At 49.3% G+C, this 11,790-nt stretch overlaps 1 protein-coding gene across 4 annotated transcripts in view; it reads left to right on the top strand.

Annotated features, from left to right (window-relative positions):
* Ubash3b (ubiquitin associated and SH3 domain containing B) overlaps window positions 1-11,790 on the top strand; it is a 153,181-nt gene that overhangs the window by 5,488 nt on the left and 135,903 nt on the right. Inside the window, exon 1 of one of the 4 annotated variants that reach the window (XM_023721120.1) lies at window positions 1,805-1,921. The exons of the other annotated variants lie outside the window; for them this stretch is intronic. Within the exon in view, the coding sequence (XP_023576888.1) occupies window positions 1,912-1,921 (10 nt within the window). The 5' untranslated portion in view covers window positions 1,805-1,911. Of the gene's footprint in view, window positions 1-1,804; window positions 1,922-11,790 lie in introns of those variants that run through there. 4 annotated transcript variants of the gene reach the window in all.

The raw sequence follows: 11,790 nt of genomic DNA, 5'->3' as shown, positions 1-11,790 counted from the left end.
GGGCTGGCTGGCATGTGGTGCTGGGGGATCGAACCGCGGTCCCTCTGCTTTGTTAAACTTGTTTTAAGTAGGTGCTTTAGACCACTGAGCCATCTCACCAGCCCACGGCTTTACTTCTTATATTTCATTTTTATACTTTTCTGCTGGGTGGCTAAGACCAAGAATTCTGCCTGAAAGGGCACAAAGCTCTTGAAGGTCACCTGATCTAGCTCAGCTTCCTGGGAGGGCTTGAATCTTCTCCACCTCAGCACTGGAGGGCTGCTGCAGTTGGCCTGCCCCTTAGTAACTTAGCTTGGCTCAGAAAGAAGAGAGACCATCTGAGATTCTAGAGAACAGAGTTCACGCTTGCTTGCTTGCTTGCTTGCTTTTTTTTTCTTGAGACAGTCTACTATACATAGTAGTTCAGGGTGGCCTTGCACTCACTAGGTAGCCCAGGCTGGCCTTGAACTTGTGGTGATCCTCCTGGCTCAGCCTCCCAAGTGCTGGGATTGATTGTTGATGTTGTGGAGAACTGAGAAGAAAGACAGCAGGGTGCCAGGCTGTGCTGATGAGAGTCTTTCTGCAGACTAAGCCTGGGGAAGGAACACAAAGAGAACCCACAGCAGGAAAGAGCAGCAGCTTCTCTGGGGGCTAGAAAGTTATGGCTGTGACCTTTGGCAGGAGTGAGTCTGCTGCCCCACGCAGGACCTTCTGAGAGAGCTGCAGCACCCAGGACAGACAGCCCGAGTGTCCCTGGGTCTGGCATAAGACATCAGCAGGACGGGGCACTTTGGCTGGGGCCTGGCAGGAATGCAAGAGGACTGGACCCCTTCTGAGCCATGCTGTGCTGTGGCCTAGGGCCGTCACTCAAGCCCTGTCAGGGCCACATGCTCCCTGAGCATATGCTTGGAGCTCAGAGCTGGGACAGCCAGGCCAAGGCCCCAGCACAGTGACCCGCAGGCAGCTCTGTCTAGCTCATCACTCCCTTGGAGCTGGTCCGGGCTTTCTCCCGCATGTGAACTTCTGTCCTACTTGGGGCTGCAGAAGAACCCACACTTGGGGAAGGGTGGTGAAGCGGCGATTTCGCGGGCCCATGTGTTGTATGAGTGCGAGAGAAGGGGTGGCAGGGGACGCAGCAGGAAGGAAATTTTCAAGGGGCCAGAATGGCCTGTCCCTTCCTTTTCTTTCTATGTTCCTTAGCACTTCCCCTTTCCAAAAGTTCTAAAAATAAAATTCTAGCTTCCTCCAGGCCAGTGAGGTGATGGGAAAGGGGGGCCAGAGCACACTAGTCAGGCCTGAGGAAGAAGAGGCGCCAGGCCAGGACAGGGCCGAGTGCTGTGGTGCCCAGGAAGGAGGGACAGGAGCCCTGACGTGACTGGCTTCATGCCAGAGCAAGTATCCCCTCTGTGGCCCCACTTCTGTAGCTTGGGGCCAGCAATGGACCTTGAAGAGAGGTGCTACATAGCTGAACCTAGGAGTCTTCGCTGGTACAACCCTGGCCTGCATTTTATTTTTATTCATTAAGGCCACCTGGGCTAGAACTTCTTTTATTGGAAGCAAATGGGTTGTGTATGTTTCCTAAAGGCCTAGAGATAATAATAATCATCATGGGAGTTTGCACAGGGCACGAGAGTAGCTCAGTGCTTGACAAGCACATGGGAGGCCCTGGGATTTATCTCCAGGATTGCACTGTAAAAAAAAAGTGAAGTCATCTTGGGAAGAGGCCTGGGAGGGGTCAGATGTCCCAAATTCCAGCTCAGCTTCTGTCAGTTGAAGCTGTTGACTCCTTCCTCATTTGCTCAGTGGGCCTGTGCACTGGGCAGTGCATGTCCTGTTCACTCTGGAGGCTCCGCAAATGGAGAGGAAAGACGTGGAACAGGGACACTAGGCTGGGTCGCTGGCTGTGATGGGCTGTTGGGCTGACTGGAAGCCATGCCAGGAGGTAAGAGGTGGTGCTGGCACCTGGGAGGATCTGCATGTGCTGCTGTGTGGGATTGCCTTTATTTATTCCTGATGAACATATTTGAATGATGTCTAGTTAAAGAGGAAGACGGTGGCAGAAGGAAAGAGGTGGGGTAAGCACCTTGGACTTAGCTTTGGGCCAGAAGCCATGTTAGCTGTGCCTCCCTCCCTGCCTGCCGGAAGATAAAGGCAGCTCAAGGCTGGTGCAGAAGGAGTTGAGAAGCGACCGGCAGAGCTCATGGGCTCGAGTTTCTCATGTACTTGGCTTTCTGCAGCTTTCTTTTTGTTTGCCACTGGATCCCCTCAAAGCCTTGGCTAACCCAGTATCTTGACAGGGCGCTGGCTCTTGCCTGGTGGCCCTAACCACTCCCCCAGGAGGCTTGGGTAGGAAGAGAAGACACAGGGAGGTCTCCTGGGGCCAGAACACTCGCTGGTGGGCCAGCGGCAAGGAAGTCAGTGGCCTCCCTGATCTCTGTGCTCCCCTGTGGCACCCGTACACTGGGGCATTATGATGTGAGCTAGTGCTTGTTCTCTCTCCTGTTCCCAATGGCAGTCATGTGGGATAAAGCGCACAGTGTGCGCATTGCGCGAAAGGTGAGGAGGCTTGAGGCCAGAGGAGCCCTGGACTTCCCCACTATCTCAGAGTTGGTACTTGGGGGGGCCCTGTTGCCATAATTCCAAGTCCAGGCAAGCTTCTAGGCAATGGCTTCCTCATCCTCCTGCCTCAGCCTCCTGAGCTGCTGGGAGATCAGGCATGCACCTCCTGGCCAGTAGAATATTCTGCCTGAGTGGCTCTGCCCCTGGTTTTGTCCCCACTCTGCCCTCGCTCTCAGCCTTCTCTAATTCTAGCTGCCTGTAAACCATAGTTCTGGAGATAGAAGCTTTTTCTTTTTCAGAACAAAGATCTTGGCATGCTTTCTGTTGACATTTTTTTTTGAGGTACAGCTTATGTACAGTGAACTGCACCTACTTAAAGATTGCTGTATTTAGAGCTGGTGCATGCCTGTAATCTCAGCACTCGGGGAGGCTGAGGCAGGAGAGTTGCAAGTTCAGCCCAGGCTGACTGACTTAGTGAGATCCCATCTCAAAATAAAATGAAGAAGAACTGGAGATGCAGTTCAGTGTAAAGACCCCGAATGATGTATTTGGACATCATGTACCCGCGTGATCACCACTGAGACACAGCATGTCTGTACCCCAAGTTTCTTTTATGCACCTTTCAGTCAGTTTCCCTCTACCGCTTGCCCTCGGAGCCTCCTACCTGCTTCTGTCAGTATAGACAAGTGTGCGCCTTCTAGGCTAGCACTAAGGGGAATCGTGCTCCGTGGGCTTGCATCTGGCTCCTTTTCTTCAGCACAGTATTTTCGTCCCATAATCTGCATGCATCAGTAGTTTGTCTATTTTGATTGACCTTGAGGTGTCCCGATGTGCCGTGCCAGTGGCATAATTACAGCCCCTTCCCACTGCTTCTCCAGCAATTCCCTGTTATGCCCTAATTTCTAATAATACCTTAGGTTTTTAGACCACTCCAGAGATGACAAAGCACATTCATATACATAATCGCTGTCAAGGTTCAGACAGTGATCATGTGATGAGGCAACAGGTTCTGAAGATTACGTGGCAAAGAGATTGAAGGACGTCCTGCCTACCTGCTTGCTTGCTTGCTTGCGTTCTTCCTTCGTTCCTTCCTTCCCCGTTCCTCTCCCTTGCCTCCCTCCCTCTCCCTCACCGCTCCCTCTCCTTCTCCTTCACTACTGGGGACTGAAGCCAGGGCCATTGCATCGAGCTATATCCCCAGCCCTTGTTAAGTGCCCACCTTGAGTTTGAACTTTCAACCCTCTGACCTCAGCCTCCGAGGCTGCTGGGAGATCAGATGTGCACCTGATGCATGTACCCTGCTGGCTGAATATTTTACCTGAGTGGCTGTGACCCTGGGTTTTGTCTCTACCCATGTCCTCAGCCTTCTCTAATTCCAGCTGTCTGTGGTCCATGATGCTTGAGCTAGAGATATTTTCCTTTTCAGAGAGACAGCAAACCCAGGGAGCTGTGTGTCTCCCACCAGAGGTCCAGTTCTCTTGTCTATCAATTTTATTTTTTATTTTTTGAGAAAAGGTGTTGCCCTATTGTCCAGGCTGGTCACGAACTCGTGGCTAAAGGGGTCTTCATGCTTCAGCCTCCTGTGTGCCTGCGATGACCCCACCAGCATGCACCACCATAACTGGCTGTTCTTACAGTTTGTCTGACAGTAACAAAGTCTGTCCCATAGGATGGTTGTGATGGTTAAGGGGCCACCTGATGCAGACAGTTTGGGGGCCTGAAGTGGGCGTGGCCTTCCTGCCACTCAAGCGGTGATGCAACTCTGCGCAGGTCTGTGTGCTGCTGCTTTCTCGGTTGCCCTTCGTGGGGCAGACACTACCAGACACTTTTCCCTCAGTACTTCACTCTGCTCCTGCGTGCCTCTCTCTCTTCCAGGGCCCTTGAGCAGGTGCCAGGCCCAAGCAGAAGCAGACCCATGCAGAAGTAGCATTGCCCAAGCTGCTGGCTATAATAAACAGCCAGACTTAGGGACGCTGAGTGCACCGTATGGCTATCTTCCTACTGCTCTCAAGTGGAGCCAGACTGCAGGCTTGTGGAATTGAGAGAAAGAGACAGACAGGGAGACAGACACATAGACAGAGGCACATTCAAGAAGAGATCCTCTCGGCCCTAGGCTGGGCACAGCCCCAAGCAAGACAGGTCCAGTGCCAGGAGGACGGTGCCTGTGGTCCTCATCAGCCTGAGAGCCCTGGCTTCCTGGCTGAAATATTCTCCCAGGGGCTGGGTACTTATCCAAAGCCTTCTGGAAGAATCTCTGTGATATGGTTTGTGTCTGGATGTCCCCTCGAAGCCTCATTCAGTCATAGATGAGGTTTTCTTTTAGAAGTGACAGCATGTGGAATGTGTGACCCTGGGACTGATTCAGGTGTGATGCTAGGACCAAGGGCACTAGGACTGAGGGTGTGAGTACTACCCACCCTAACTAACTGGAAGAAATATGAGAGACAGAAAGAACTGCGGTCATCTGTTGTTTGCTGTGCTGCTTTCTGCCCACCTTGCCCTGCTCCTCCCCTGCAGTGCCTCCTGCTGTGCCCTCTGCCTTGGAGCCAGCTGATGATGGACTGAAATCTCTATCAACTGTGAGCCAAATAAACGTTTCTTCACTTCAGGCATCAGCTATTTTGTCTTAGCAACAAGAAAAGTAACTAAGACACTCTGGTTGAGCAAATAGATGTGACGACGGCCAGAGTTCTCTGGACCCTCTCCGGGGCTCACAGTGTATGTTAGGCAGTCTCCTTTCTTCTTCTGTTTTGGTTGTTGTTTTGTTTTGAGGGGGATATCAGGACTCAAACTCAGAGCCTGACTCTTGCCAGGCAGGCACTGCACTGCTGAGCCATATCTCAGCCCCTTCCATTTTGGTCACTTCCCCTTTTCCTTGTGACCTTACACTCTTGGCCATCTGCTGTCTGTGAGGGTGAGGGGCATGGTGCAGTGTCCCGGATAAACATGCAGGTCTGAGCGCTTACCCTGGGCATGTCATGCTGCTCCGTTCTGAACAGACGCAAGAGGAAGAAACAATGTCAAGTGTCACCAGCTGGCACTCCGAAGACAGCCACTTGCCCTAGCTGTGGATCTTCCCTGCAGCTCTCTGAGAAGCAGCTGGATGTTTGCTAAGCTTTGCAGAATGTTAAGGTTCTGGACTCCGCTGTCTGAAGGTGCGGGACTCTGCACCTCTCTGATGGTTGCGTACGAGAACACAAGAGAGGTTTCCGATTCTTTCAGACTCTGACTTTGCGCTCCCAGTCTCTGGGCTGTTTGCACTCATGTGCCTCCTTTTCCTTCCAAGGCCTCAGTGATCCCAGCTGTGGAGTAGGCTGAAGGCAGGCCCCTCTCCCATCCTTTGCAGTCACCACAGTGACGCCAGGTTGAGCTGAGTGGCTTTGCTTTTCTGTTCCACTGGGCTTTTGCCTCTGTCTTTGTTTTGCTTTCCATAAAGCTTTCTTGTTGAATTCTTCTCTTCTTCCTTTAAAGAAAACTCTTAAGGACTGCTGATACTCTCTGGAGTAAATAAATGCAGAGAAAAAGAGAGGAGGCAGTTACAGCGGTGGGGAGTCTTCAGACTATATGCATTAGGATAATTTTCCAATTGGTACATAATGGGTTTTCTTTCAAAATATAACTAAAGTGCTGGCTAAATAAGAGGAGGTTTGAACCTGGAGGCTGGCGTGTAGAGTAAACACATTGGCTCATGGACACCTTTTTAATTAAAGGGGCATCTTCCTTCTGTGGAGTCACCCACTGTTTGTGTAACACTTCCCGTGGTGCTCACTGGCCCTGGTGGAAGTGTAAACACCCTGGTCCCTAAAGCAGCCCTGGCAGGGAGCTGCGCAGGCCCAGGCTCTTCCCCCACAGAGTGGGAAGCTCAGAAACACTGGCAGGGAATCTCACAGCAGCCTGGAAAATGCCGAGGGGAAGCCAACGGCGCAGATGGCCAGAGGCAGCCAGTGTTCTGCTTTCTTGCAGGATTTGTTGGAGGATCCTTCTCCTTGAACCAGGTAACAGGGTGGTTTAGCATCCCGCTCTGGTGTTGCGTGTGCCCCATTCACAAATATTTACACGCTGGCTCTGCAAACGTTTGTTCTTTCAGCCTGGGTGGGAAGCTCTGTGGAAACAGGCAAGGAATCTATCTCTGTTCACATAACCACACACAAATGCATACAGAACCGCGCGGGTTCCTGGAGTCCCAGCCAGTGCCACCAGCAGTGTCTGTCCCTCACCAGCTTCTCCTGGCACTGCCCACCCATCCTTTCTCTTGTTGCCCTATGAGATTTTACCCATCTTGGAGACAGAGTGATTTATTTGCTTTGTTTTGCTTCCTCTCTTTTCTACTCTTCTCCCTTCTTGTCTCGTCTGCCTCAAGCCTTGTTGATTATCTCAGCTGAAGCAAACCAGGCACAGAAATGACTCCAGCATTGCCTTAGACAGTTCCAAGTGAACTGCCCGAGATCCTTCGGCATGTATTCCTGAGAAGTTCGATGTGTAATGCCATTCATCTTGCCTCGGTGCACGGCACCTTGCTGTGTACTCACAGGCAACTTTTGTAGGCTGATATAAAGGAATTAGTGTGGAAACAGAAAATTCTGATCAAGTGCATAGACCAGCGCAAGAGACAGAAGACCACTTTGGGGAGGGTGAAGAGTGTAACGTAACCGGACAGGGAGCGGGAAGTTAAATCTGCAGATTGTGACAGGAGCAGTGCTTTCCTTGCATTTGCGAGGGGGTGTTTGGGAAGGCCGGGTCAAGCGACTTAATATTATAGGCTGAGCATCCTTAATCAGAAGTTCAGATTTCAGAGCGCTCCTGTACATGTTATTTTTTTTAAATTTATTTATTTATTTGTGTGTGTGTGTGTGTGTGTGTGTGTGGCCAGCTCAGCCCACCAGGGGGCGGGGCTGGCTGGCATGTGGTGCTGGAGGATTGAACCGCGGTGCCTGTGCTTTGCTAAGCTTGTTGCAAGTACGTGCTTTAGACCACTGAGCCATCTCACCAGCCCCTCCTGTACATGTTAGATATGTGCTTCCTCTGGTGGCTCTGGCCTTTGGGCTGGACTGGAGCACATTCCCAGTGGAGGTGGGGGGAGGGTGCAAAACATGGCCAGTACAGGTGCGGAAGATGTCCTGACCGCTGCTGCTGGAGGCTTTGAAGGCTGTTCTGGTTTACTAGCTATGAAGTATATGGATCCTCAAGTAAAAGAAGGTTCTCAAAATCTACCCAAATCTGCCTTCAGTAAGGACCAAAGCGGAGGTGGATTTGAACCCGAAGGGGCAAAGCAGGAAGCAGCCTCGATGCTAGGTGGGAGTCCTCCTGCCAATACAGGAAACGGAAGAGAGGCCCGTCGAAGCCAGTTGTAGAGGCGCACGCCTGTGATCCCAGCACTCGGGCTGGGCAGGAGCACTGTTGGGAGTCTGAAACCAGCCTGGGCTACAAAGTGAGCCCCACGCCAGCCTGAGCAGCAGTGAGACCCTGTCTCAGAAAGGAGTAAGAGGGGCTCCTCGATAAGTTATGTTCTTACATCACCCAGCAAAGGGAGATCTAATATAACACCCAAAATCAGTGAAACGAGGGCCAGCCAAATAGCTCAGCAGATTAAAGATTAAAGATTAAAGATTAAAGGCTCCATCCCCAGGCCTGCTGTGCCAGCTCTGCCCCCAGGGCACACTGAGACAGTACTTGAGACTGGGCATAGTGGCACATGCCTGTAATCCCAGCTCTTGGGAGGCTGTAAACAGGCAGATCACTACAAGTCTGATCTAGTGGTGAGACCCTGAACACCTTGTAGACTCTAAAATTAAAAAAAAAAAAAAAAAAAAATGAAAAAATGAAAAAAAAAAATCAGTGAAACTAAAGATTTACTAAAAGGTCAAGCTAAAGAATGAAGTAAATGTGTGATGAATTTTAAGCTTATGTTAGCTTTTTGTAATAAAATGCCTCAGAGGTACAACTTTTAAAAATGACAAAGAAAATTCAAAATGCTGCAAAATTGAAAACCTTGAATACCAGCATGATACTACAAAAGGAACATGCTACACTTGTCTTCCGGGACAGGTAAAAACTGAGGCCCACTAAAAGCATGATGTACTGTAATCTGCAGACTAACAGGTGTAATATGAAACAGATGAATTTTGTGTTTCAACTCAGGTCCTCTCCCCAAATAAATTCTCTATGGATAATCCAAAAAAGGTACTTCTGGCCCAAAGCAGTTTTGGGAAAAGGCTACTTTATCTATAAGCATATGGCACTGCTTAGAAAAGGCCTCTAAAGGGAGAATCTCAGAAACATATAGCTAGAATTTGGTAGTAGAGCTTAGCTAGCCTTTTTCTTTCCAGTGGACAAGGGCACTGTACCATGAGCTACATCTCCAGCTCTCTCTTTTTTTTTTTTTTTTTTCTTTTTCATTTTGAGACAGGATCTCATTAAGTTGCCCAGGCTGGGCTTGAAATTGCCTCAGTGTCCCCAGTAATTGGGAGGGACAGGTACATGGGGCTCCCCTTTTCTTTCTTTCTTTCTTTCTTTTTTTTTTTTTTTGTATTTCAGGGAAGTGTCTACAGGGTGTTCAGGGTCTCATACTAGATCAGACTCGTAGTGATCCACCTGTTTACAGCCTCCCAAGAGCTGAGATTACAGGCCTTTGCCACCATGCCCAGTCTCAATCACTGTCTCAGTGGACCCTGGGGGCAAGGCAGGCCCCAGATCGAAGTCCTGAGCCTGCTTGCAGGTGCTTTAATCTGCTGAACTATTTGGCCAGCCCTCAGAGGCTCCCTCTTTTTAAATATAAGTAAAATGAGAACAGCAAAGAAAGTGACCCTCTTTCAGGATCCAAGAGCTAGTCCCTGACAGGACCAAAGCCGAGACCCAGTGTAGACCAAGGCTTTTTCCCTTGTCGCCTTGCTTCCTTGACTTTAGCATCCAAGACACAACTTTGCATCAGAATTCCACCCTGCTTTGCAGAGGCCTGGCTGATTTATTGTTTAGATAGCCTTTCCCTATTTTTTCCTGTATTTTTTCCTTTTCTTCTCTCTTATTCCCAGTCATTCATCTACCAAGGTAAGAACAAGTTATAGTCATGGATGGGAGAATGAAAATTGGCTTTCAAGGTGAAAGACCTGGGTCAAGTCCTGCCATTGATACTTTCTGAGGATGTGTTTGAGCCACTTATTTCTATATAGGTTGGACGGATTAAAATGAGGCCATGGATATATGATTTTTAAAAACACAGAAGATCATGCACATATAAACTGGTAGCATTATTTGTTATCAGCAGTGGCCCTGGTCACTGGGGGCTCTCCTGGGAGATTTTGGGAGGTGCTAGTGGCCCTCACTAAGCCCTATAGTTTCAGAGCCTCACCCGGACAGGATATGGGTTTGCAGGACCATTTGAGAAGCCTGTGGCACCAAATCTTCTGGAAGCTTAAATTTTCACTTTGTCTCTTGCAGAAAGTATGACATGAGTCATAAGGAGCTAGCATGTACCTTTTGTGAAATATAAGAGGTTTTGTGAAATACAGCAAAAATGCCCAAAGGCATGTTTAAGTTTTCTACTGGTGTTATAACAACTTTCCAAATTCATGGCATAAAAAAATATAACTTATTCTGTTATAGTTTAAGGGTCAAAAATCCAAAATGGGCATCATAGGCTAATGTCCAGGCTTTGACAGGGCTGTGTCATCAGCGAGCACCAGCAGAGGCTCTTTTTGCTTGGCTTGTCTGGTGTCTGGATTCTGCTTGCGTCCTTTGGGTAGCAACCCCTTCCTCCACCTTCTGAGCACATCACTCTGACCCTTGTGTCCATCATTAGCTCCTCTCTGTCTGATGCCTGCCTCACTCTTTCCTTTATTAAAACCTTTGTGGTGGCATCTCCCCAGCTCAAGAGACTGAGCTTGAACACATCTGCAAAGTCCCCTCTGTCAGGGAAGGCCATGTATGTGGGTTTGGGATGACCACATGGTCAGCTCTGGGAGGCTGCTATCCTGCAAACCACAGCAAATGTGTAGAAACACTTAGGTCTGTGTTATTCCCTACTCTGTGACACTTCTTAAAAAGAGTCCCCCTTGAAAACACAGTCACCTCCTTGACCTTTCGAAGCACTAACTCCTTTGTTTCCTCCTCACCCCAACCATTCACAACTCTAGTACCTAACCTGTACATTAGCCATCACTGCATGCCTACTGTGTGCTAGGCACCGTGGTAAACCCTTGGCCTGTATATTTTTTGTTTATCCCTTGTAATACTCCCATGGGATAGGAAACATTACTAATCCTATTTAACAGATGAGAAAACTGGAGCACAAGAGATTTTTAATTTTCCCAGATTAGATCACACAGCAAGTAGTGGAACCAGCCTACAAAGCCCTGGCAGTCTTACTCCAGAGTAGAATTCTGAACCTGCACCTGTAGTGTTGATATGTGAATGGTGTTCAGTGAAGTGTGATGATAACCGAAGGAAACTGGAGGTCCAAAGAAGCGGTAGGACTTCTGTAGATTACATAAAACTGGGGTCAAGAAGGCCATCTGATGACCCCTCAGTTTGGTCTGATTGTAGGCCCCACCGCCTGCATGTGGTTGGCTGTTTAGTCATGTGGCCTGGAGCTGCAGCAGTGTCACCTTCCATTCGGCAAGCATGTGAGTCTGTGACAGTGTGTCTCAGGGTAAGTATGTGAGTATAGGGTACCACCCACCAAAGCTCCAGCCTTGGTTACTTTTCTCTCTTGCTGAGACAGAATATCTGACAGCCAAAATTAAGGAAGGAGAGGCTTATTTAGCTCACAGTTTGTGGAGGTTTCAGTCCGTACTTTACTGGCTCTAAGGCAGAGTGGCACATGGCAGAGGGCAGCCATTCATAATGGCGGCAAAAAGCAAGAGATCAAGAGCCGAGAGGGAGGAGCAGTGAAGAGCAAGCCTCTCTCCCTTCCTTATGTTGTATTCATGCTATCTGCCCTGGGGAGGATGTAATGCTTACACCTATAATCCCATCATTGGGTCATGAATTAATTACAAACTCTAGAAGCCATCCCACAACTGCATGAGGCTTTGGGGGGACAACTAGACACAAACCGTAACAGCTCCTGACTATGGGAAGACAGGCATGGAGTTGTACTTGGAAGTCATAGATTGCTGGGTCCCTAGTTCTTATCCCAGCTTTCACCCACTGCTGCAGGGGAATCAGGATACACACTCCCGTTCCTGTGGCCTCAGTGAGGGGCCCCTTTAGCAGGATGCATAGTACTTTGTCTGATCCTTAACTTCATGGTCATTT

This window comes from Octodon degus, unplaced genomic scaffold (assembly GCF_000260255.1).
Source record: "Octodon degus isolate 3935 unplaced genomic scaffold, OctDeg1.0 scaffold00080, whole genome shotgun sequence".
Classification (NCBI taxonomy): domain Eukaryota; kingdom Metazoa; phylum Chordata; class Mammalia; order Rodentia; family Octodontidae; genus Octodon; species Octodon degus.
This window is presented reverse-complemented; position numbering and strand designations above follow the sequence as displayed.